The following is a 24,763-nucleotide window of genomic DNA, read 5'->3' as shown; positions in this document are numbered from 1 at the left end:
ATGTTATTTCAGTTGTAGTCGCTGTCACTGAAGCAACATAAATATAATTCAGAATTTTATTTGGGATGTTTTACCAGTATTACACAGACACAGCGTAGATCAGACTGTAAGATTCATATTTCATGATCCATTATTGCCATTTAAAAAGGGGATTTTACCATCATATACAGAATATATTCACTTGCCATATATACATACATATATAACATGTCTGCAAAAATAAAGGAATATTTTATTTAGCTACATTTACTTTTCATTGTCAGTGTTAAATACAATTGCAGTATGTTTCTGTAGTGCTATTCATTTTCAATCATATAATATTCTTATTGCACACTATTCCACAGACAAAGGCACCTGTCTTTTCCTTTTACTAATAATACCACCTACTCCACGCAGTAAAAACAAGCCAGCATCTCCATGCCTGCTACAGCGTAAACAATACAACAGCAGAACTAAATCCTGAGGAAGTTTCAACAAAATAATAATTATTGCTGGAGTGCAATACAGAGGTAAACAAAAACACAAAATACAGTCACGCCTCTCTTGTAGCACATCAACAGAAACACATTTTCCTTAAAGCTAATATAATATCCAAACAGGATATTCAAGTTTTATTTGTCCCCACCCTGTTTTATATGTTTGGAAACACATAGGTCAATAGTTTGTTGGAGACATACAATTTGTCATTTTTTTGTCCCTGTGGCTGTACAAGCACTTTCATGGCCAGCTGAGGCCCGTTCCCTTGCTATTTCATTACCAATGACACCAACATAATATCTGAAATTGATTTAAAGTGTTGAATGTGTATTTTATAGCTTTTCACTCTAATTTTAAATATGAACCCAAAGAGAGGTCAGTGCAAGTGAGGGAGGCCATCATTAGGCTGCAAAACCTGAACTAACCTATCAGAGAGACAGCAAAACAATGTAAAGTGCAGGATGACAGAATTCTTTCTTTCTTTTAAAAACATTTAAAACATTTGCATTAAAACAATGCCCATAATGCAACCGTTAATCTGTTAATGGCAAAGTTTTGCCAATGAAACCCCCTGAATTAAAGCTAAAAGTCTGCACATCAGTCTCATATTGATGAATTTAAAATCCACTGTGGTAGTGTGCAGGTGAAACGCTACAAAACTTGTGTCTTTGTCCAACAGATTACAAACCCAAATGCAGATTTAAGTATTTTTAACTTAATTACAGTCCAGTGCCACATCTACACACTGCAGGTCGTTCTCAGTAACGCACACTACACTCAGACTCGCTCAGGCTGCCGCTGCTGCTTCGTCCTCTCCACTGCTGTCCTCCACCTGACTTGCAGCTGGCGTTTTGTGGCGAGTGTAGGTCCTCCTCTCCGGTCTCGATGCCCAGGACCTGCCGCTGAACCAGCTTAGAGTAGAGTCCGCCGCTGGCCATCAGCTCACTGTGAGATCCCTGTTCTGCCACGTGGCCCCTGTCAATTACAATAATGTTGTCTGCCTTCTCCACTGTGCTGAGCCGATGGGCGATCACCAACACGGTGTGGTCCTGCAGGACATTGTTCAGAGCCTGTTGAACCTGTAGTGAATTCAGCAAATACATCAACACCTCTATATTATTCCATAATGCAAATATGCTGCATGTCTGCTTGGTAACAGCTGCTGTACTGAAGCTCTCCTCTGGCTTTGATAACACTTACAATGTGTTCACTTTCTGCATCCAGAGCGCTAGTGGCTTCATCCAGGACTAGAACACGAGGGTTGCGGATGAGAGCTCTTGCAATGGCAACCCTTTGTTTCTGTCCCCCTGACAACTGTGTGCCCTTCTCGCCAACACCTCAAGAAAACAGTAAGGTAAAAGTCAGTCAAATACATCATTTCATCTTATGAAACACATCTCCATTTCTTTATTAAAGAACATAGCTCTATTTTTTGTATGGCTGTGATATTTGTGCATTTAAATCTGAGCACTGTGTTAGTTTTAAGCAGACCCTAGAGTCAGGCTCAGCTGGCAAATCAGCTGATCTCAGTGTCAGCCATACTATCTCATGGTCACTTCTTACTTTTCCACACATCCTATTGGCAGATCTCAAATGGTGCATGCTACTTAAGCTGTATCAGCCAACCTATAGATTCTGATGCCTCTGCAAGCAGCTTTGCAATGTACAGTAAAGCTCTGTATAGTAAAACAAATCTGCCAGGGACCGATGTTAAATGTGACTTTTCCTCTTGAGGTCCCAGCTTAACAAGCATGTCCATTACACATAGAGCACATAAAAAGCTGATTTACAAATGAACAGATTTAATGATTACTTGTTTCATAGCCTTTAGGAAGAGTGGTAATAAAATCATGAGCGTTAGCCTTGGTGGCAGCCTGCAGCACTGCCTCCCTGGGGACATCAGTCAGGCCATAGGTAATGTTCTCCTCAACTGTGCGGGCAAACAGCACAGGCTCTTGACCTACAAGAGCCACCTGCAGACACACAATAAAGAATAGAAATTACTGTATGCTGAAGACTAACAAGCCATGGGGTGTATTTGTATACAAAGTATGGTAGTTTTTTTTTTTGTTTAACCTTTTTTAATTTGTTTCTTTTTTAGACTAGTTTTTATCATTGCCAGCAGAAACTGACACAGGGCAGGAAAAATCAGAAAACAGTGATGGACAAACACATTGGCAGTTTTGCTCTTTTCGGGAGATTTTCAGACAACTACTCAACAACAGTTCTTGTGATGTTGGATTGTGCCAATGTGCACAATAGTGCATTTACTGTTAGCATGTTTATAGCCTCCTGAACACTGTATCAGAGCCAGGCCTCCTGCTTAGTCTAGTTCCTGCTGTGTTCTACATGTGAAAAAGTAAAACTGACCCAAGTCCCCAGATATTATACAAAGATTACACATGAAAATGTCTTTTACACTGACTAACCTTGGAGTGGAGGTAGTCATGCTGAAAGCTTTGAACAGGCTTTCCATCCAGCAGCACCTGGCCTTGCTGAGGAAGGTAGAAATTTTCCAGAAGACTCACACAGGAGCTCTTCCCACTGCCTGAAGGTCCCACAAGGGCAGTCACTTCTCCGGGACGCAGGAGGAATGACACCCCCTGCAAAAAGACCCATTTCAAACTAAGCAGACATAATGTCAACCGTATCCTAACTTCACCCTCATTTAGTTGGTTATATTGTTGCAATCTTCTAGTAAACTGCCCTCATCTCTACCACCATGAGTCAAACAGACCACTTGTGAATAATTTCTTCAGGTGTTCAGGATCCCTGAGGACAAACCTTGAGAATATCAGTTTCAGGGCGTGTCGGGTAGGCAAACGTGACGTCTTTAAATTCAACCAGACCGGCGCATGTCTCCGGAGCCTCTGTGCCATCAGAGGGGTGTTCGGGTTTCCTATCCAGATACTCAAAAACCTTCTCAGCAGCTCCAACTCCTTGCATGAGGCCCGTGTACACTGATGCAATGCTCTGCAAAGTGAAGACAACATGGATTCATTGCCATGTCTTCAGAACAGAAAACAAACGACCTGTGGAGAATGATAGGTGAAATACCTCAAGACATTCGCCAAGCTCTAGCATGTATATGAAAAAAGATATCAAGGCACCGCTACTCATCTGATTAGTAATCACAAGGTGGCCTCCATAGTAGAGGATAGCCAGCTCGAGAGCAAGCTCTGAGATCTGGAAAACACACAAAAAATCCCTTGCTGTAAGGTAAAAACAGAGACCACTAAATAAACCATGCAGAATTATGTAAAGGGTAACTGCAGATACCTACACAACTGGACCACATGTAGCAAGCGTAGGCCAGGGCTTGTTTTTTGTTGAGCTGGAACATGACTAAGAGTTTGGCGTAATAGGAATCGGCCTCTCCATTCTCGTTGGCAAAGCTCCGCACCGTCCTCATGGCTGAGATGGTTTCTTCTGCAACTTTATTGGCCTCTGCGAGGGTTGTTTGCACCTTTTTGGTCAGATTCTGGAAGGAACAGAAGAAAATATAAAAGTTATCTAATCGTAAATAGTAGAGAGCCTGATTGGGAATAGTGTCAGGGATTCTTCTGTAGCAGGGGTGTGGTCTCTAGCCCGCCTGACCAGGAGGAGTCGAACATTAACTCAGCTCTTCCAGGGCACCCTGCAGACTCGGCTGCTGGCAACAGCAAGGGAGTGGGGCCGCCGCTGGGATGACGTGAACACCAAACAGGAGTCCATCACAGGTCGACTGCAGGTATGCGAGTAAGACCTTCTGAGGAGGGTTTCACTTTTCTCTCTTCTTTATAATTGACCCTTGTTTTCTCTCTCTCAGCTCCTTGTCCCAGAGTGGGAGGGATTTGAAGCACAAAGGGAGGTTTGACCAGCTGACAGGAAACACCAGTGAAAAACTGAAACAACTGCAGGTGTGGGGTTGTTTTGATATGACACATACGTCAGAGACATTATCCTAAACTGGACTAACAAAGGACCATTAGTCCAACATGAAACTTATCTTACATAAGGTAAGGCTGAAGTTCATTGATAATTTTAATCAAAAACTTGTTGAAATATTTTTACTGAACATGCAAACATCTGCTGATGAAAATGTGTTGATCTATCGGTCTGTTATGAAGCAATTGCTATTTCTAATGTGTCTTTATCACTTTCTGATGGTTTATTAATTAAACAATACATGTATTAATTGTTGTATTATCTGTAGATATAGTATTTATATATATTTATTTATAGTATAGTAAAAATGTTTAATTATTACTGTTTAAATGACTAATATGTGACATGTATTAGTAGTGATGTGGTGCTGAGGGTTAAAATGCCTTTTTGTCTTTTGGTATACTACGAAATGGCAATAAACCATTAATATATGTCTATGCTGTGCTCGTATTTATTTTACCCTACTCAAATTCAATTTATGATACATTTTATTTTGAAAGATTTAAAATGGTTCTTTAAAGAACCTTTTTAAAAAATGGTTCTTTGAAAAACCATTAAAGGTGGACCCTGGGTCAGACAGACAGATGACAGTCTCAGGTGTATACACTGATACAAAACAGCACAAGAGAAGGAGGATTTAGTGTTTGTGTTATTACGAGTGCTAAACAAGAAGAGTTCCCAGATGTTACAGTGGACACATGTGTGACTCCTGTGATTAAAGCATCTTTCTTTCAGCTTAACGAGTGAACCGTCAGCTTGTTCAAACACACGTTAAAGTCCGTTTGGCTCGACACCACCGAACAGAGGCAGCAATATAACATAGCTAACATTAACAGTGCAGTGAATCCTGCTTGTGCCGTGATTCAGGACTGCAAACTGAGCAGCATCACTGACTTTCAGCTTGTTGTGTTTGTGGATATATGACTGACTTTAATTATCCATAAAATCATCAGATTCTCTGTAAGATTAAGGTCGACTATTGAACAGCGTATATTTTAAAGTAAAGGCTTTAAAACCAAATTACCAAATGAACCAAATGAATATTATGGCACCCCTGATGATCCACCAGGACAAACTCAGCAGTGTGTGAGGAAGAAGAGGAGGAAGAGCCAGCAGCAGCTGACAGATGGAGAGAGACAGACTGCTCCCTGTTTGTGAAGGACTGCTAGAAAAGTTTAAAATAACTAATTGTCTGTCCTGAATCAGTCTTATTAAGTAATGTTCAAATAATTTTATGATTCCAGTGTTTTCAGTGTGGGAGAAAGTACTCAGGGCCTTCAAGTTAAACACTATGAAAGGCAGCAACAAGTTTAATGTTCAGAAACCTAAAGTATGTATCAGCAGCAGAATGGAGCTAAAAATAAATGTTTGTTTCAGTTCTATGAAGCTTTGAGTATTTTGGATTAGTAGCACTGCTGTGTTTGTTGCATCATATTGCTGTAACTGTTTATATGCTTTATATATTCTGAGGTAAGTTGATCTATAGTGTTACATTATATTCTATAAGGATGTTATGTGTTTGTATACTTTCTGCCCAGTTAGACCCATTTAGCAAAGTCAGCCTGTTTAAGGCTCTGATATCTATTCTGTGTGACTTAAAGCAGTTATGACATGGTCTGATTTTCTCACCCAATAAAGGAATATTTCATATATCAGTCTACTCTTCATTTTATCAGAAACAGTTATCACAGCTCGTAAATTTTCTTTTTACACATATATGTAAGCATTGAGCCAAATTTAGTAATGCCAACATATTAAACGAACAATATTTGTCTCTTATGTATAATACATCTGTATATACACTGTGAAAGGTACTTGTCTTTGAGTGAAGATTTAAGGTGATAGGAAATATAAATAACTGCAACTTGAATCTTTGACCCAGAGTTCAAGCTCACTGCTGTAATATATCCTGTAATATATATATATATCATAATAATCTGACAATAAATATAATATTGGCCATTTTATATTTACATTACCACAGTCAGATGATTTTAGTCTCATGAACAACATAAGCTAATTGTTATTTACTAGCTAATCTTAAAATGACTGTTCATTACAGAAATGAAGCCCAACTATCATGTTTTACAGTCCTGTGGTCTCAGCTTCAGATACTCAACTAATCAAAGTGATGTCATGACAAAAATGAATGACCAACAAAACATTTTTTCTCCTTCATTTACAGTCCCATTTCACAAGCCTCTCACTACTTATATGTAGTATGCGTAGTGCGCGTACTTCAAGCGTGTGGTCTCTTAATTGGGACACAGCCAGTGACGGCGGTGCTGGTGACAGAGGAGGAAGTAAATGGAATCGCAAGGGAGTAGGGCTGTTCGATATAACGATATATATCGGATGACGATATGAAAACGTCAATCGTTTCATATTACGCTATCGTTTGTGTCGTGTTGTGGCAAAATAAACTTTTTACGGCATTTTTTTAAATCGTTTTGATGGTCACTGTAGAATTTCTTAAAGTTCTCTCTTTCTCTTATATATTTAACATAACCACACTACAGACGGACAAGCGACTGTTTTTATCCGTTGACGTTTGCAACAACGACGGTAAAACCATCGCGTGGCTCCGTCGTCCGCTTCTTTATTTTCCACATAAACCTTTCACAATAACGCTGAAGATACTGTTGAGATTTTTCAAAATAAACTGAATCACGTGAAAGAGTACACAGAGTGTACGGATGAGAAGCAAGAAATAGCCATCAGGTGCTAAAAAATAAACCTTAGAATCAAACATTAGAACCGGCTTTTCCCCGCAGCACGCCATGTAATAAATACTCACAAAGAAAATGTCTAAAAATGTAAGGTTTCATGCATTGGTCAAAACACCTGACTCCAGGTACACGACCAGCTAAAAAAAAAAAAAATACTCATGCAAATCGAGTTGCCCGACATTCATGGAATTTACAGAAAATGTAAAATTTTTGTGATATATACCGTTGTCGGGACGATAAATATCTAATATCGGGATATGAAATTTTGGTCATATTGCACAGCCCTACAGTCACTCCCTACAAGGAAGTGACTGTTTCCCGGTACCCTGGTGCAGAAGCAACGGAATCAGCTGCTGAAACACAAATATACACTTGCATGAGCACGGAAATCCAGTGTGTGTCAGGTCCTTTATCACACTTTTACAGTCTACACATGTCCCCCAGATGTGTCACAAGTAGACAATCACAAAGTTACTGTCTTGACAAGAAGACAGTTACACTATACTCTCACTAAATGCACAAAAGGCTAATTGTAGCTTTCTTCTTAAAAACGAATCCCCACACTGAGAAAAGAGAACTACTTTTAGCCGAAAATAACAGAGCATCTCATCCAAACAACATTATACCTGACATTACATTTATTGTTGTTAAGATATACATCGTGTGTACTAGGGTGACCATATTTTGATTTCCAAAAAAGAGGACACTTGGCACATTCATGAAGAATTTTAATAATACTGTTTGCTTAAAGAAAATTTTAACACATTTAAATAATGCATTCTCTGTGCGGTAAATGAATGGTGAAATAAAAAATGTCTTGTAGGCTTTTACAAGTGAATCGCTACCTTATCGTGGTGGAGGGGTTTGTGTGTCCCAGGGATCCCAGGGGCTATGTTGTCTGGGGGCTTTTGCCCCCTGGTAGGGTCTCCCATGGCAAATTGGTCCTGGGTGAGGGACCAGACAAAGAGCGATTCAGAAGACCCTAATGAAAAGAATATCGAGGGAACAGTTTACCCTGCCCGGGATAGGGTTACCGGGGCCCTGCCCTGGAGCCAGGCCCAGGGAGGGTGCCCGAGGGCAAGCGTCTGGTGGCCGGGCCTTAGTCCATGGGGCCCGGCCGGGCACAGCCCAAAGAGGAGACATGGGCCCATCCTCCCGCAGGCCCACCACCCGTAGGAGGCACCATAGGGGTCGGGTGCATTGTGTGCCGGGTGGCGGCCAGGAGCGGAGGCCCTGGCGGACTGACCCCCGGCTGCCAAGACTGGCAATAGGGACATGGAATGTCTCTGGTGGGGAAGGAGCCTGAGTTAGTGCGTGAGGTTGAGAGGTACCGGCTAGATATAGTCGGGCTCACCTCTACGCATGGCTTGGGCTCTGGAACCAGTCTCCTGGAGAGGGGCTGGACTCTGTCTCAGTCTGGAGTTGCCCCTGGTGAGAGGCGGCGGGCTGGGGTGGGTATTCTAATATCCCCTCGGCTTGCTGCCGGTACGTTGGGGTTTTCCCCGGTGGATGAGAGGGTTTGTTCCCTGCGCCTTAGGGTCGGGGAACGGGTCCTGACTGTCATCTGTGCTTATGCGCCGAGTAGCAGTTCGGAGTACCCAGCCTTCTTAGAGTCCCTGGGGGTGGGGTGCTGGAAGGTGCTCCACCTGGAGACTCTGTTGTCCTGCTAGGAGACTTCAATGCTCACGTGGGTAATGACAGCGAGACCTGGAGGGGCGTGATTGAGAGGAACGGCCTCCCTGATCTGAACCCGAGCGGTGCTTTGTTATTGGACTTCTGTGCTAATCACAGTTTGGCCATAACGAACACCCTGTTCAAACATAAGAGTGTCCATAAGTGCACGTGGCACCAGGACGCTCTAGGCCGTAGGTCGATGATCGATTTTGTAATCGTATCACCAGACCTGCGACCATATGTTCTGGACACTCGGGTAAAGAGAGGGGCTGAGCTGTCAACTGATCACCACCTGGTGGTGAGTTGGATCAGGTGGCGGGGGAGGACGCTGGACAGACCTGGTGCACCTAAACGCGTAGTGAGGGTGTGCTGGGAACATCTAGCAGAGGCCCCAGTCCGCGAGATCTTCAACGCACACCTCCGGCAGAGCTTCAACAGCATTCCGAGGGAGACTGGGGACATTGAGTCCGAATGGACCATGTTCAGCGTCTCCATTGCCGAAGCTGCTGCATTGAGCTGCGGCCGCAACGTGGTTGGTGCCTGCCGTGGTGGTAATCCCCAAACCAAATGGTGGACACCAGAGGTGAAGGGAGAAACCAGGCTGAAGAAGGAGTCCTATCGGGCTTGGTTAGCCTGTGGGACTCCGGAGGCAACCGACAGGTATCGACAGGCCAAGCGGAATGCGGCTCGGGCAGTGGCTGAAGCAAAAACTCGGGTGTGGGAGGAGTTCGGAGAGGCCATGGAAAAAGACTTTCGGACTGCCTCGAAGAGATTCTGGCAAACCGTCAGGCGTCTCAGGAAGGGAAAGCGGTGCTCTACCTGCACTATGTATAGTGCTGGCGGAGCGCTGCTGACGTCAACTGAGAAAATTGTCAGGCGGTGGAAGGAATACTTCGAGGACCTCCTTAATCTAACTGACACGTCTTCCGAGGAGGAAGCAGAGTCTGGGGATGAGGGGAATGACCCGCCAATTTCCGGGGGCGAGGTCACTGAGGCAGTTAAACAACTCCTTGGTGGCAGAGCCCCTGGTGTTGATGAGGTCTTCCCCAAGTTCCTGAAGGCTCTGGATGTTGTAGGGCTGTCCTGGTTGACACACCTCTGCAATGTTGCGTGGAGATCAGGGGCAGTACCTGTGGACTGGCAGACTGGGGTGGTGGTCCCCATCTTTAAGAAGGGGGACCGGAGGGTGTGTTCCAACTACAGGGGGATCACACTCCTCAGCCTCCCTGGGAAAGTCTATGCCAGGGTGCTGGAAAGGAGAGTTCGTCCGCTAGTCGAACCTCGGATACAGGAGGAACAATGCGGTTTTCGTCCTGGTCGCGGAACACTGGACCAGCTCTTTATCCTCTCCAGGATACTTGAGGGTGCATGGGAGTTTGCCCAACCAGTCTACATGTGTTTTGTGGACTTGGAGAAGGCATTCGACCGTGTCCCTCGGGGTGTCCTGTGGGAGGTGTTGCGGGAGTATGGGGTGTCTGGCCCATTGCTACGGGCCATTCGATCCCTATACAACCATTGTAAGAGCTTGGTTCGCATTGCAGGCAATAAGTCAGACTCGTTCCCGGTGGGTGATGGGCTCCGCCAGGGCTGCCCTTTGTCTCCGGTTCTGTTCATAATTTTTATGGACAGGATTTCTAGGCGCAGCCAAGTGGCGGAGGGCTTTCGCTTTGGTGGCCTCAGAATCTCATCTCCGATTTTTGCGGATGATGTAGTTCTGTTGGCTTCATCGGGTGAGGGCCTCCAGCTCGCACTGGAACGGTTCGCAGCAGAGTGTGAAGCAGCGGGAATGAGGATCAGCACCTCCAAATCTGAGGCCATGGTTCTCAGCCGGAAAAGGGTGGAGTGCCCACTCCGGGTCGGGGATGAGTTCTTGCCCCAAGTGGAGGAGTTCAAGTATCTCGGGGTCTTGTTCGCGAGTGATGGGAGAAGGGAGCCGGAGATCGACAGACGGATTCGGGCTGCAGCTGCAGTAATGCAGACGCTGCACCAGTCCGTCGTGGTGAAGAGGAGCTGAGTGTAAAAGCGAAGCTCTCAATTTACCGGTCGATCTACGTCCCTACCCTCACCTATGGCCACGAGCTGTGGGTAGTGACTGAAAGAACGAGATCGCGGATACAAGCGGCAGAAATGAGCTTCCTCCGAAGAGTGGCTGGCCTCTCCCTTAGAGATAGGGTGAGAAGTTCGGCCAGCCGGGAGGGGCTCAGAGTAGAGCAGCTGCTGCTCCACATCGAAAGGAGCCAGCTGAGGTGGTTCGGGCATCTGACAAGGATGCCCCCTGGGCGCCTCCTGGGTGAGGTGTTCCAGGCATGTCCCACCGGGGAGGAGGCCCCGGGGCAGACCCAGGACACGCTGGAGAGATTATATCTCTCGGCTGGCCTGGGAACGCCTTGGTGTTCCCCCGGATAAGCTGGAGGAGGTGGCTGGGAAGAGGGAGGTCTGGGTCTCTTTGCTTAGGCTGCTGCCCCCGCGACCCGGCCTCGGATAAAGCGGATGAATGGATGGATGGATGGATGGATGGATGGATGGATGGATGGATGGATGGATGGATGGACAAGTGCAAAAGACTAATTTAAAAACCTCTAGAATTAAGTAACGTTACAGAAATAATGTCTCATTTGTATAAGAAAAATGACCAGTGAGGTATGGTTTCTGCTGTCTCATTTCGCGTTTCTAACCTCAATTAATTTTTTTTGCATGCCACCATTCTTCCAGTCAAAGTATGATTGGGAATATATTCTCTGGTAAGTCTGAGAAATGCCACAGTATTGGATTTTATTAAGATCTCAAAGAGTGACTTCAACTGAATGTAGCACTATGACACCATTGACAATAGCTTCAGTCTTGGTGCAGGCACTTTTTGGCTTTGTTAAAGTCTGGAAATGCTTCTCTTCTTTTAGCAACACACAAGTGCAATCCATGGATCTGTAGCTATTGTGACGCTTCATAGTATGAAATGCCAGTGCACCTTCTGCTGCAGATACAACAACATCCTCGTTTTTCCCAGGTGTAACAAAGAACTCAGTCAACTTACTAGATGAATTTTCGCCTCGCACAGCCTTTATATACAGGTGCATATAAGTGGTCCGCAGGTGCGCAATCGCTGTCAAAATATAAGGCGCGCACTAGATAAGAAGTTGCAACGCACGTTTGCGTACATAAGATTTTCTGGAGGAAGACAGATATTTGTTTAGAACTCTTAAAGATGTCGAAGAAGCAAGCTCCTTTAAGCAATTACTTTGGTGTTCCTCCACCTCCAAAGAAATGTCAGAAGGAGTGCGAACCGCAAAAAGAAGCGCGTATTCTCGGAAAAGTGGTTGCAGGAGGTGAGCTGGCTTCAAACAAATGATGAACGCACAAAGATTTGGTGCAGAATATGCAGTGAAAATCCCACTCTAGCGAACAAAAACAGTGCCTTTTATATGTACGCGAACGCGCGTTGCAACTTCTTATCTGGTGCGCGTCTTTTATTTTGACAGCGAATGCGCACCTGCGGACCACTTATGTGCACCCCTGTTTATACGTTTTTAAACCTTTGTTAGACACACAAACGTATTTGCCAGCTCTGCACACAGTGGACTCCACCTCCCATTTATTCTGAGGGATGGTACAAGGGAAATTTGTTTTGCAGTTTGTCTGAAAAGATGCACTTGCGCTTTGGCATCTTGTGGCATCTTTTCAGCGCGCCGCTGCGCACTCTGTCCCGTCTGTGAGCGCGGAACAACCACTTACTTCGGGACGAAGTCGCACATATGGGTCCCTCTGTATGTCTATAGGAAAACCCGGACATTTTCATCCATCTCGAAAATCCCCCCGGACAGAACGTGAAAAGTGGACATGTCCGAGGAAAAGAGGACGGTTGGTCACCCTATGTGTACTCATGTTGTACAATGTGTTGAACTGTATTATGGTTATTGTTGTTTAACAGAGAGACAGTATTTTATTTGTCACCACAAGGAAGCACGTATGCTGCGTCATCAGCCCCTGAGAGAGAAAGTGTACCCCAACAAAAATGGCACCCATGAGGAAAGGTTTTGCCGCGTTCCCTAATGTGGAACAAAGTTCCCAAAATGTTAAGGACATTTTTGCCTCCGTCGTCATTTCCCTTTGACTTGATCACTGTTGATGCTGCAATACTCAACAACAGTAATAACTATTTCTCAAGACCACTTTAAAAAAATTACAATAATATCTGACTTCTTGGAAGCAAACTATAAAGAAATGAACATTCAGACAAAACTACTTTACCTTGTAGTATTCACCATAAAGTTTTGAGACTAGACCGATGAAAGGGAATCCCATGATGGTCACCAGTGTGAGCTTCCAGGACATGCCAAACATGAAGATGAAGAAGCCAACGCCCTTAATGACACTCCGCAGGAAGATGTTGACATTCTGGGAGATGAGGTCGCTCACCTGGGTGGTGTCAGCAGACAGACGTGAAAGGATGTCACCTGCAGGGTTACAAGGGCGTGGAATAACATTAGAACGGATCAATGGAAGGGAAAGATGTGTGCACAGGAACTCGCGTTCAACATCACCTGTGTGATTGTCATCAAAAAAGGCAATTTCTTGCCTCATCAAGGTTCGGAAAAGATGGTTCCTGAGACGAAGGTTTAATCTCGCAAACGTCAGGGTGAAGACACCTCCTCGTACTCCGATTGCAAGTGAACTGAGGAGAGAGAAAAGACTGCCATGAAGCAGTTCTGTGGTTTGGCATTTAACACACGTCATCATCTAAACAAAGCAAGCAGCTTTGCCAAGGATCATCTCAGTATATAAGCTGAATGCATTCCTCTGTGTAATTTACAACAAAATGTAAACAAAACATTAAAAAACAAAAATTAAAACCTACAACTGCGGATGCTCACCTGGCTAAGGCCAGTGCTGCAAGTATGATCACAGGTTTGGCAAAGTACTCCATGCTTTGGTGAACCACAATACTGTCTATGGCTTTCCCATAGTAGTACGGTATGAAAGCCTCACCTGAAAGCAAAGAGTCATCATTACTTAATGTTTTTTAAAGTCTAAGTTGAACTGATGATCCATACATAAAGGCTTTGTGACAACTTGAGCATTCAATTTTATTTAATTAGTTTTTTATCCATCCATCCATTCGCTTGCGCTTATCCCTTTCAAGGTGGCAGGGTGTGCTGGAGCCTATCCCAGCTGTCATAGGGCGAGAGGCGGGGTACATCCTGGACAGGTCGCCAGTCTGTCGCAGGGCCAACACACAGAGACAGACAACCATTCATGCTCACATTAACACTTATAGGCAATTTAGATTGATCAGTTAACCTATCCCCACAAGCTGCATGTGTTTGGACTGTGGGAGGAAGCCGGAGTACCCAGGGAGAACATGCAAACTCCACACTGAAAGACCACAGCCTGATGGAGAATTGAACTCAGGACATTCTTGCTGTGCGGCAACAGTGGTAACCTCCATGCTCGATGCTTTTTTTTATTCAATTCTAAATCAGAGTGAAAAATAAGGTCACTGTACATTCATAGTGAGAGCGTTTTTTGTTTTTTGGGACATTTGGGACTCCCCTTGTCCCAAATGTTTTTCTAACATTTAGGAACAGAACCTCGAGGTGTTTGGGCTCACCCTTAGAGCTCAGATGCTCAGTTCCTGGGGAGCAGTTCAGGCAAGGGAAGATTAGTTAAGATGCCTCCTGAACACCTCCAATATGAAGTTTTTCTTGTATACCCAACAAGAAAGAGACACCTGGGCCCACCAAGGACATGCTGGACAAATTATGTCTCTTGGCTGGTTTGGGATATCCTTGTGAAAGAGCTGGAGGCTGAGGTGGAGGAAAGTGAGTTCTAGGCGTCTCTGCTCAAGACTGTTGCCCCTGTAATCGCTTTTTAAGCAGCACAAAACCAATGGATGGATGGACAAATGCATAGTTTAGATGTACGAGTACATAAAATACCTCAAATTTTTATATTGTACTTCAAAGAAAATGAGCAAACTTCCAAAATGATTTGAATGAAATGTGTGTATTTAATGATATTCCATAAATTAAAGAATTGATGAAACTGATAAAACCGTGAGTGCTGTTGGAGGCTCTGGCATTCAGCCCACTGTTACAAACAATAATGAGCCTTAGAGTTACTTAGTATGACTTTGACCTATTAATGTAGGTATAGACGTTTATTGGCATTCACCAAATATACCATTTCCAGCTCTTTTATTTTTATTCTTGGACTCTAATAGAGACGCTTTGTATGCTTCACAGTTGAAATGAAACCTAGCGTTTAATATACAGGGCCTTGGCACAGGCACCGTTTAAGTCAACTTTCTTCTGATTGGCTAGTCCTTTGAAACAGAAGGTTTGAACAGCAGGTGGCTGAGGCTTCTGGTTAGTAATGTAGATGAATATACTGATCAATATCTTTGGGCTTTATGACAAAAAACATTTGTCTTTTAGCAACTGGGACCCATATGAGCGAGTTAGGGGTCCTTTTAATAATTCCATGACAGAAAGCATCAACAGTTGGAACATATTGAAAAGAACACACTTGTTTTTCTACCATAGCACTTATCTGTAATTAAAAAGTGTTGTGTAACGTGGCATGAGTAGCGTAATCAGAACCTGCAGACTCAGTTTTGTCAGTTGCATTGGGGCAGTGTGTCTAAATCCTTTATAACAGACAGCAATAAATAATGTGACATTAAGGACACTCACACACAGCAGAGATGATGAGGAAGAGGACAGCAACAGAGAGCAGCTCAGCATCCTTTTTGCAGTAGCTCAGCAGGCGTCCCAGTGTGGCCCCCGAGCTGCTGTCCTTCTCCTTCTTTCTCTCAGAGCCCAACTCCTGCTCCTCCTCGCCAACTGTCTCCACCAGCTTTTCAGTGTCCTCACGGCCCCTTGCTCCTCTACTACTACTGCTGCTCTCAGACTCCGGCTCCTTCCCCAGCCACCTCCAGAGCAGCATTACTCCCAGAGAAGAGGCACAAGTCCAACATATCAGGCTCAAGAGCCAGGGCTGGTGACTGATGCTCACCTCAGTCAGCATCAGCAGCTTGGCCAGTGTATAGGTGATGACGATCAGACAGATGAGGAGAATAAGGCTGGTGGATTTAGCAACCCTCTGCGGGCCGTCCACCTTGTTCCATGTCACCCCTAAAGAGGCTCCCAGCAGGAGGGAGGCTCGGAGCAGCACTGTCCCCCAGATGTCCAGTGCAGACTGAAGGATATTAAAGTTGAGGGCATCCTCTGTGAAGGTGCTCAGCTGTGATCCATGTGCGTACAGGACAGTGGTGGTGACAACATCCAGGAGGACGTATGACACGATGCAGCCCACAGCCACGTTGATTCCCATGCTGATTATCAGAACAGAGAGCAGCACCGGCACAAAGCAGCAAACAGCGGCTTGAGAAATGATCGGTTACAGTGCAGCAGCGGTTTGAATAAAATGTGAGAAAAGTTTCTCAAAACATACACCAGACAAGAACACAAACACTCAGCAAAACCGGATTATTTTAGTTATTCTTTCCGGTCTTTTTCCGTTTTATGCAGCTGCACAGAAAATATCAAGTAGTCTTATTACAACTACCAGCATTTAGGACGTCACTACATTGTTAATGATTGTCCAGCCATGCCGCAACATTACTGTAACACATATCCTGCTACATTGTTGGCTAGCTTTGTGAATTAGCTTCTTGAGGGCGGTCAGCTGCGTTGCGTTACACTTCCGTGTTAAATCTTGTCACTGTCCAGCCCCGACAGCATTCAGTAACTCACTGAAACCCCTCTCCTTATTCAATGTTGTCCTCAAACACATGCATTACAACCCAAACTGACTCAAGTTCGTGTAACGAATACATGAACTTCGATACCGGCGTTCAAGAAGACGCCGGCATCGAAGCTCGTCTAGATTACAGAAGATTAAGAGCAGGCAGTGATTCTCTGCGGCACACTAGTGAGCGTTTCTACCACCAGTTCATCTTTTTTGCTATCTTGTGTTTTTCTACTCAAGAGGTTCACATGTCCCTAACCCGAATACGAAGCCAATAACGTCTGATGGTTAAAGAATGCCCACTCGTGTTCTGCAGACTACAGAAACCCGCTTTTAAATGGCTAAAGTTACAGGAAAGAAGACAGAGTGACACATCTTTCCTTTTAGCTTTACGGATGTTTCCATAGAGTCTCGCTGAAAATGACCAGTTTGGCTCCTCCCAGTTTTCCATTAAAGTGGACATGGAACATAACATGTATCACTCTGTTTGTGAAGCTAGATTTAAAACAATCAGTCTTTTAACCTTCTGTTTTTACAGCATGTGCAGTGCCATCTGACACCAATATGACATCACTGGGTTGGCGGGTCAGAAGTATGAAGTTACTATCAGTTAATTACTATCAGTAAGTTAATGACTTACTAACAGGTTGTTGTTGCATTGGGTTTTAGGTCATCTCATCTATCATGCGAGTCACCACAGAGCTTCTTAAGGTAAACTCAAGCCAACTGAAGCCTAGCAAACCCTCCCAGCTGTGGTCATATCAGACTGAAAGATGGCATCAGAGTTTTAAAGAATCTTGGTGTTTGTGTTACTTTGTCCACTGACTTTTGAGGTTGTGAAAGTCAACTTTACAGTCACTGTGATCTTTTTGTTATTTAGTGAATTAAACAGAAATTCTCGAAATTATTGTGACTTTCATACATATCTGTGATTTATTGGAAGAGATCAAAACTAAGACAACAAGGTGGCGGGGTGATTAGCACTGCTCCCTCACAGCAAGGTCTTCAGTTCGAATCAACCACGTGGCCTTTCTGTGTGGAGTTTGCGTGGGTTCTCTGTGGGTACTCCGGTTCCTCCCACAGTCCACAGACATGCAGTTAGTGGGGTTAGGTTAACTGGTAATAGGTGTGAATGTGAGTGTCTGTGTGTTAGCCTTGTGATAGACTGGTACCTTGTGGTAGCTGGGATGGGCTCCAGCCACCCCGCGACCCTGACAAGGATAAGTGGAAGAGAATGGATGGATTAAAACTAAAGTGAAATAACTACTATTTGAGCTCACGTTTAGAAACCAAAATTCTATTATTACTTATGACTAATTCAACAAATTTGAATATTTATAAACTTATTAGCTCAGTGAGACATTTGTTTTTGTAGTTTGTGTGATGTGCAGTAGAGCCAGCATATTTTTCAAAGATGATATACATTTTAAATCACCAGGAACTCTTGCAACAAGGTGTAGAGTGCCCTCTGGTGGACAAACAATGCAATATCGACACTCGTAACACAGTGAAAGGGTGTTTCTCTCTTCTCTTTTTTTACTTCTTAAATTTTCATTTATCTGTTGTTGTAAATGCCGATATCAATGAGTGATGATCGGATAACAATTTTCCACTGACAAATTGGTCAGGCTTTAATAATAACTACACATCTAGTATACATAAATGAAACAACACCTTTATTTGTAAAGTATTTTAGCAAATAAAAGGTACAAATACCTTTATAGTACTGCAAAATGAAAATAAGTTAAGATGATTTTCAGGAGAAACAACAGTTCATTGGGGAAAAGAGTGTGGGCGTAAAAGAAGATGTGGGCCGCTGGTTGGATTCCGGATGAAATTCCAGATAATTCAGGTACCTTTGGTGCCTTGCACTGACCAGAGTATCACCAACATCCGGAACATCTTCTGCACCTACACCCTTCTCAGTTTACATCGGACTCAGCCAAGTGATACACTAACTCAGTCTTTACATCCTCTGAGCTGCTCTGCTCGGTGGCCAGCACCGTCTCAACGGGAAAAGTCAAATACAAACGCTCCTCTTTCACTTTTTTCAGTGAAGGTGCTTCTCTTGGAGAAAACATGGGGTCTGCCGCTTTAAAGGTCACTGGGGACATGTTGTGTGACTTACGCTTGGCATTCTTCTTCTCTTGTTTGTAGGCTGCATTCATATTGGCTAACACCTGAACATGGAACCAAAGGATAAAAGAGACAAAAACCAAATGAGCTTCCATGCACGTTTGCTGTCACTTAATTTAAGGCTAATAACAGAGATTATGGAGGATGTTATAATGTGATTCTCTAATAGATCAGTTTAATTTGCTAAATCGACTTAATCAACTTTAATTTAACGCACGTGTAAAAAAAAAAAAAAGCACTGAAATCAATTATTTTTCCACAATTATTAAATAGATTCAACATCTTTCTACAACAGAAGTGCAGACTGCACAGATGGTACCTTCCGAAAGGAAAAAGTACTATAGCTTACTAGGGTATATTAGACTTAATAGTTACTATATACAGTAATGGACTTCTATACATTTTACATCAGATTAAAACTTTGGTTGTAAGATTCAGATAATTATTTATTAAAAGCTAGACATTTTAAATGAGAATAAGAAAGAAAAGTATTTCTTTGTGCCCCCTTATCTCTGTTAACGCCCTACCTGCCCCCTAGCAAAACTTTGCTAGATCCGCCCCTGCACAGTTACAGCCGTCAGCTACGTAGAAAAAGATCCTCGAGTAGAAAGTAATAATAAATAAATTCTAACAACAGCTTATCAAGTGCTGATGTTGTTCAGCTGCTGGTTTCCTCTTTCTGGTGCGAAGTGGGCCAAAAACAAACAAGAGAGACAGAGTCGTGACAGAAAATCCGATCAGCTGATCATTGATCAGTTTCATGATTGAAGTAGCAGCAGGAGAGGGAGGGGGAGAGAAGAGGCAGTCGCTCCACATATCGGTTGTTAAGTTTAACGCGGGAATGCTTTACAAATATTCAAAGATGAACTTACACACTTCCTTTACTTCTCTCTGGGATCACTTCCTCGGAGATGAAATGCCGGTTTGGTAGCGAGGCTACAAATGCTCAACCAGACCTCCGACAGGTCTCGCACAGCCGCTCTATCACGTGAGCACACTGCTCCGACGTGCTGAGGTTATGAGCTGAGTTACGCCATGTCGCAAGTTTTGTGAGGTGCTTTCGTGGTTTTTAATGGATCGGATTACATTTTTTATTTCTCTCCGATATCCAATCCAGTAATTTAGGTCAGTATCGGACCGATACCGATACGTAATATTGGATCGGTCCATCTCTACTAATTACGATTTTAAATTTGGATCTATCACTCCAAAAGACTTGCTGCCACTTATCTGCAGTCCAGTTCTTGTGGAATTTGGCATTCCTCAGCCTTTTCTCCCCATTTCCCCTCCTTAACAATAGCTTCCTGTCAGTCATCGTTCCACTGAGATAATTTCTGAACAGGTTTCAGTGATCGTTAGATGGGTCAGACACACGTCTTAGATTTTCTGTCAGAACTTTGCAGGATATTTTTCTAATTCTTACAGACATGACTTTTCTCATACGGTTCATCTATTGTAGATTGTTGTTTTCATTCCTGCCACATCGTTTGTCGTCCACTTGTCCCGTTTCCTTAGGACACACTGCACAACATGTCCACATATGCCAAGTATTTGTCAGTCATCTTAGTGGTGCAAAAATACTATTTCACATCTGTCAAAGGCGTTATCTTTGGCAACTAAAGAAGAGTGCACAAATTGTGTGTTTTTGCAACAGACAGCTAGTAACAAAGTACCTATAGGTACAATTTAAAGTTGATTCTTTGCCAAGTTGTCTGTTATGTGCGGACACAACAATGACTCATCCCTTGAGTTAGCTGCATTTTGTTTATGCTTGAGTGATTCACAGATCAGTGCTAAGTGGCTTAACATAACAGAAACCAATCCCCTGCAAATATTCAGGTACAAGGGCTGAACTGACAATGAGTGAAGAATGATCAGAGCCTGGGGAACTGCTGTTCAAGACCACGTTAGGAAAATGACAAGACTATCTGGCTCCTTGTTGGCAAAATATAAGGAAATGTTTAGTGGCTCAAGACTTTTGCACACAACTTCATTAGGATGCAACTATTGTTTTATAACAGACTTCCTGACCTCTGCCTGGATTCGTGCGATCGCACACTCGATCACCAGCATCCATTTTCACTTAAGGAAGACAGAAGAAAATGATGAGAATTACCAGCTGCTTAACAGAGTTCTGCTGCTCCTGAATGACACTCATGTACGCAGAGGCCTTCTCCTTCGTAGAGTACACATCCTGCTCCGGCTCGTCACGATTCAGCCGACTTGCTGCGTTCTACATGAAAGGAAATTATGTTTGAGGAATGGCAAACCAATCAGGTATTTAGAGCTCACTTATCTCCTGCAGTCTCACCTCATTTGGTAAACTGGCTGTCCTGTTAAACATGAGAGAGTAAGGAGTGAACTTTGTTGTGGGGTTGGTGGATGTCCTGAACAGAAACAGCACAGGGTCGAGAAAATCATCCCATTCTGCCTGCTTCTCCGACACCATCTGCAGTATGGCTTCTTTCAACAGAGGGCTTGTGCAGTCGTGGAGTGGGTTGAGCTGAGGCTGGTCCACAGGAGAGACCTTCTGTGTGATGCTCCACCTTTCAAACAGCACCTTTGTCACCTAGAAAATTAAAAATCAAGATCAAAACATGCCTCCGTAGTGTTGACCTACTGTTCTCAATCTTATTATTTTATACGATTCTGCTGCTGTAGTCTCACCTTATCACAGAAGTCAGCATTCTGTGTACAAACTATCATTTTAGGAGCACCGAACCTGATTAAAAACAGAGCAAAGATCAGCATCAGGCTGAAAAGCACCACTGTAGGTATTTAATTCTTGGTAATTTTGCTCATGTGCATGGTCTGCAAATAAGTTGTTTTCAACCTGTATATGCATTTAGAGATGCATCTTGCAACCGAGGCAACATCTGTCTTTTGCACTGGGAAAGCCTCTGGCCATTTAGTGAAGTAATCAATCACCACCGTGACATTCTTGTTGCCTCTCTGGGTCTCTGGCAATGCCCCTGACAAAGAGGAGAGACAAACCACACAGTCAGCCTAACATCTGTGGAAAGAAATGATCTTGCAGACATAATCAAAGAGAATATTTTAAAATGAACTGAGGCAAAAACCTATCGTGTCAATCCCGACAATTTCCCAAGGTGCATCCACTTTTATTGGCCGAATAGTTCTCGACTGGTTCTTATTTCTCTCTGTGTGCTGACACGTTTCACAGACTTTTATCTGAAACAGTGGTAACAAAAGTTAGACACTGTTGTCAGTATTCCTAACAGATTTGAAAAAAACAAACAAACACCATACACAGAGGAATGTGTGTACCCAGTCCACGACGTCCTTGATGATTCCCAGCCAGTAGTACTTGCTCTGGATCCTGTGGACGGTCTTCTTCTGGCCCAGGTGATGGCCAATATCGCTGAAGTGGCAGTCAAGAAAAATCTGCCTCTTCCTCTCAGACTCAATCACCACCTCCCTCTTCTCTTCTTTCTTGGGCCCCACATAGTAGAGCTTGCCCTCTTGAACACAGATATAAATCAGGGAATCATGTAGTGAGAAACTTAATCCCGGGTCATACCATACCGCATTATAAATGTAGGCATTTAATGTCGTCTTGATCTCTAGCAAAAGTAGACATTTACATGATCAAAACCGCGAACTGCCTGAAAACAGCTGTGGTCTATCTTTAATTCGGCAAATAAACAGGTTATCTAAAAATGAATATTATTCCTGTAATCGTTTTCATCTAAAGTGCCCAAGAGCTCATTTTTGCAAGCACCGAGGATCAGTTTTAGAATTGTGAGTAGCCGCATTTTCTGCAGATCCCTACTGATCCACCTAGTCATGCCCTAAACGTTATACCAGCCTAGCAAGGAAATTTTAAATCAGGGGAGGGAGAAGCCAGGAGTTAAACTGACTGCTGGAGATGAACAAAAGCAACACACACCGCTGCTGAACCGAGTGACTGAATGAAGCCCTACCATCGATGATGAATTTCTGAGCGTATCTCTTGAGGTTCTTCTTTCGTATCGGATTCATCGTCTGAGGAAAACTGCCTTTAGCCACAAACGTGTAAATGTCTCCGAGTTTGTTGGAGCTGGATTCAACCACCTCCTCCTCAGCCACTGGCAGTGACTCCACGCTCAGCATTTCACAGGATGAAAGTGAGCACAGCCAGTGTGCTCCTTATTAAACATAGAAATACCTTTTGCCCAACGGCATCATTAGCATCTAAACTACAGAAACACAAGAGTTACAGGTCAGAATGAAAATACTGTACCTGTCTTCTTCTACTTTGTCCTTTAGGTGGTTGCTATCAATTATTGTTTCTTTAGCACCCCCTTCTGGAAGTATAGCCGTAGGTACTCAGAGACGTCTCTTAAAAAAGAAAAACAAAACAATCGTAGCTAAAAGTTAGCCGGAAGTAGCAGTTTGCTAAGTTTTGCTAAGTTTTTTTTTTTTGTATTTTTTTGTTTGTTGGTTGGTTTTTGTTTATTTGTATCAGTTTTTCTCGAATGACTTAACTTCTGACCTTAGCTCTAAAAAGTATAAATCTATCGTAAAGCTTGACTTAAAGCTTGATTTAGACCGGTTATGTAGTAACCGGAAGCATCTTTTATCCCTACACTACAATTTTCCACGCCATTCAAGTGGTCGTGGTATTTTGTTTGGTCACTTCAGGTTACGTAAAATGTTGCTGGGTAGGGTAAAATGGGAATCCGGTTATGGCATAAGTTATGACGTAGATCTAACGCAGAAGTAGGGAGAGGCCAGCCACCCTTCATGCAATGGGCGATCTAATTCTTTCAGTCATTAGATAGAACTTGTGAACATATGTGAGTGTGGGTGTGGATGCAAGATGAAAGATACTTAAATTCCTCCACTTGGTTAAAAACTCGTGTCTGGCCCAGAGTGGGCAATCCCCCCTTTTCCAGCTGAGAATAAATGCCCTTAGGCTTGAGGATGCTAATTCTCATTCCCGCCACTTCAGAGTCGGCTGTGAACCACTCCACTGTAAGCTGGAGGCCACGACTTCAAAAAAGCAACACAACCACATCATCGACAAAAAGCAGAGATGAGATCATGAGGCCACCAAAATGGAAGCCTTTCACCACTTGGCTGCACCAAAAAATTCTGTCCATAAAAATTATGAAGAGTATCATAACAAAGGACAGCCCTGGCGAAGTCCAACACCCACCATGAAATAGTTTGACTTACTGCTGGCTCTTACTGCAGTTGCACATGCACCAAATGGCTCACAGTAAGTGGGCAGAAACCCCATATTCATAAAGCATCTCCCACAGAAGGTGGACCCAAGTCCACAAAACAGACTTGTTGTGCACTCTGGTGCACACTTAAATATCCTTGAGAGGATAAAGAGGTGGTCAAGCATTCAATACAGGACAAAAACCAAACTGATGTATAACTTCCGATGGAGGCTGAGTAGTAAGAGCCCTCTGTGACTGGCGCCCCCACTCCTTCAGTTGAAGTCAGCAGCATCCCACCGTTGTCCACCATCTGGTTCAGGGAACATGTGGAACATGATCCATTCGAACTCAGTGTCAACCACAAGTTTCACTAAGCAATGATCCAGACACAAGTGCATCCAATGTTCCTCCAGGAACCTTCAAAATCATACTAAAAAGTGTAGTTTTATACTGAAACCACTTTAGTTCTGTTAAAACTCATGATTACAGTCTAACCACAGGCGTCATAACTTCAACTAGTGCGAACTGACACATTACTGCACATACAGTGGAAAACAGACAAAATCAATAAGTCCCTTTTTTTGATACATCTCGAGTCCATGACTGTCTCCATCTGACTCCCAGGTGCATGTTTTTTTTGTTTTTTTTAATACTTATATTTTTCTACAGATTATAACATCACCCACCCACCCAACACACAAACACATAGACATACTGTGTATACGCACGCACACACACACACACACACACACACACACACACACACGAAAATAAAAATTAAAACATGGACTTAGGCTCAGTGTATATAAGGGCTGTTCATATTTGATATAACTGTCTCATGTTTTTGACGCCTTTTGGACGGAGGGGCTATTGACGGATGGAATGGGATGTATGTATGTATGG

General features: G+C 43.5%; 2 protein-coding genes across 2 annotated transcripts; both read right to left on the bottom strand.

Annotated features, from left to right (window-relative positions):
- Nucleotides 1-55: 55 nt before the first annotated feature.
- abcb9 (ATP-binding cassette, sub-family B (MDR/TAP), member 9) lies at nt 56-17,010 on the bottom strand. Its single transcript, XM_086313459.1, has 11 exons — nt 15,497-17,010; nt 13,676-13,790; nt 13,346-13,476; nt 13,053-13,258; nt 3,761-3,958; nt 3,535-3,663; nt 3,262-3,450; nt 2,907-3,080; nt 2,291-2,450; nt 1,678-1,814; nt 56-1,556 (listed from the first exon to the last, which is right to left on the bottom strand). The coding sequence occupies exons 1-11, from the start codon at nt 16,134-16,136 to the stop codon at nt 1,236-1,238; spliced, it is 2,400 nt and encodes a 799-aa protein (XP_086169585.1). The 5' UTR covers nt 16,137-17,010; the 3' UTR covers nt 56-1,235.
- A 1,198-nt stretch (nt 17,011-18,208) lies between these two features.
- LOC147316918 (gypsy retrotransposon integrase-like protein 1) lies at nt 18,209-22,802 on the bottom strand. The gene is made up of 8 exons (XM_086313456.1): nt 22,634-22,802; nt 21,978-22,171; nt 21,770-21,881; nt 21,523-21,661; nt 21,357-21,411; nt 21,001-21,258; nt 20,806-20,922; nt 18,209-18,733 (listed from the first exon to the last, which is right to left on the bottom strand). The coding sequence occupies exons 1-8, from the start codon at nt 22,800-22,802 to the stop codon at nt 18,476-18,478; spliced, it is 1,302 nt and encodes a 433-aa protein (XP_086169582.1). The 3' UTR covers nt 18,209-18,475.
- Between the last annotated feature and the right edge of the window lie 1,961 nt (nt 22,803-24,763).

The sequence above is a fragment of the Aulonocara sp. 'chitande type north' Nkhata Bay genome, linkage group LG12 (assembly GCF_057382095.1).
Source record: "Aulonocara sp. 'chitande type north' Nkhata Bay isolate Kocher_YH1m ecotype deep benthic linkage group LG12, A_spYH_male_GT1.1, whole genome shotgun sequence".
NCBI classification, from domain to species: Eukaryota; Metazoa; Chordata; class Actinopteri; order Cichliformes; family Cichlidae; genus Aulonocara; species Aulonocara sp. 'chitande type north' Nkhata Bay.
Note: the sequence above shows the minus strand (reverse complement) of the source record. Positions and strands in the feature narration are given on the sequence as shown.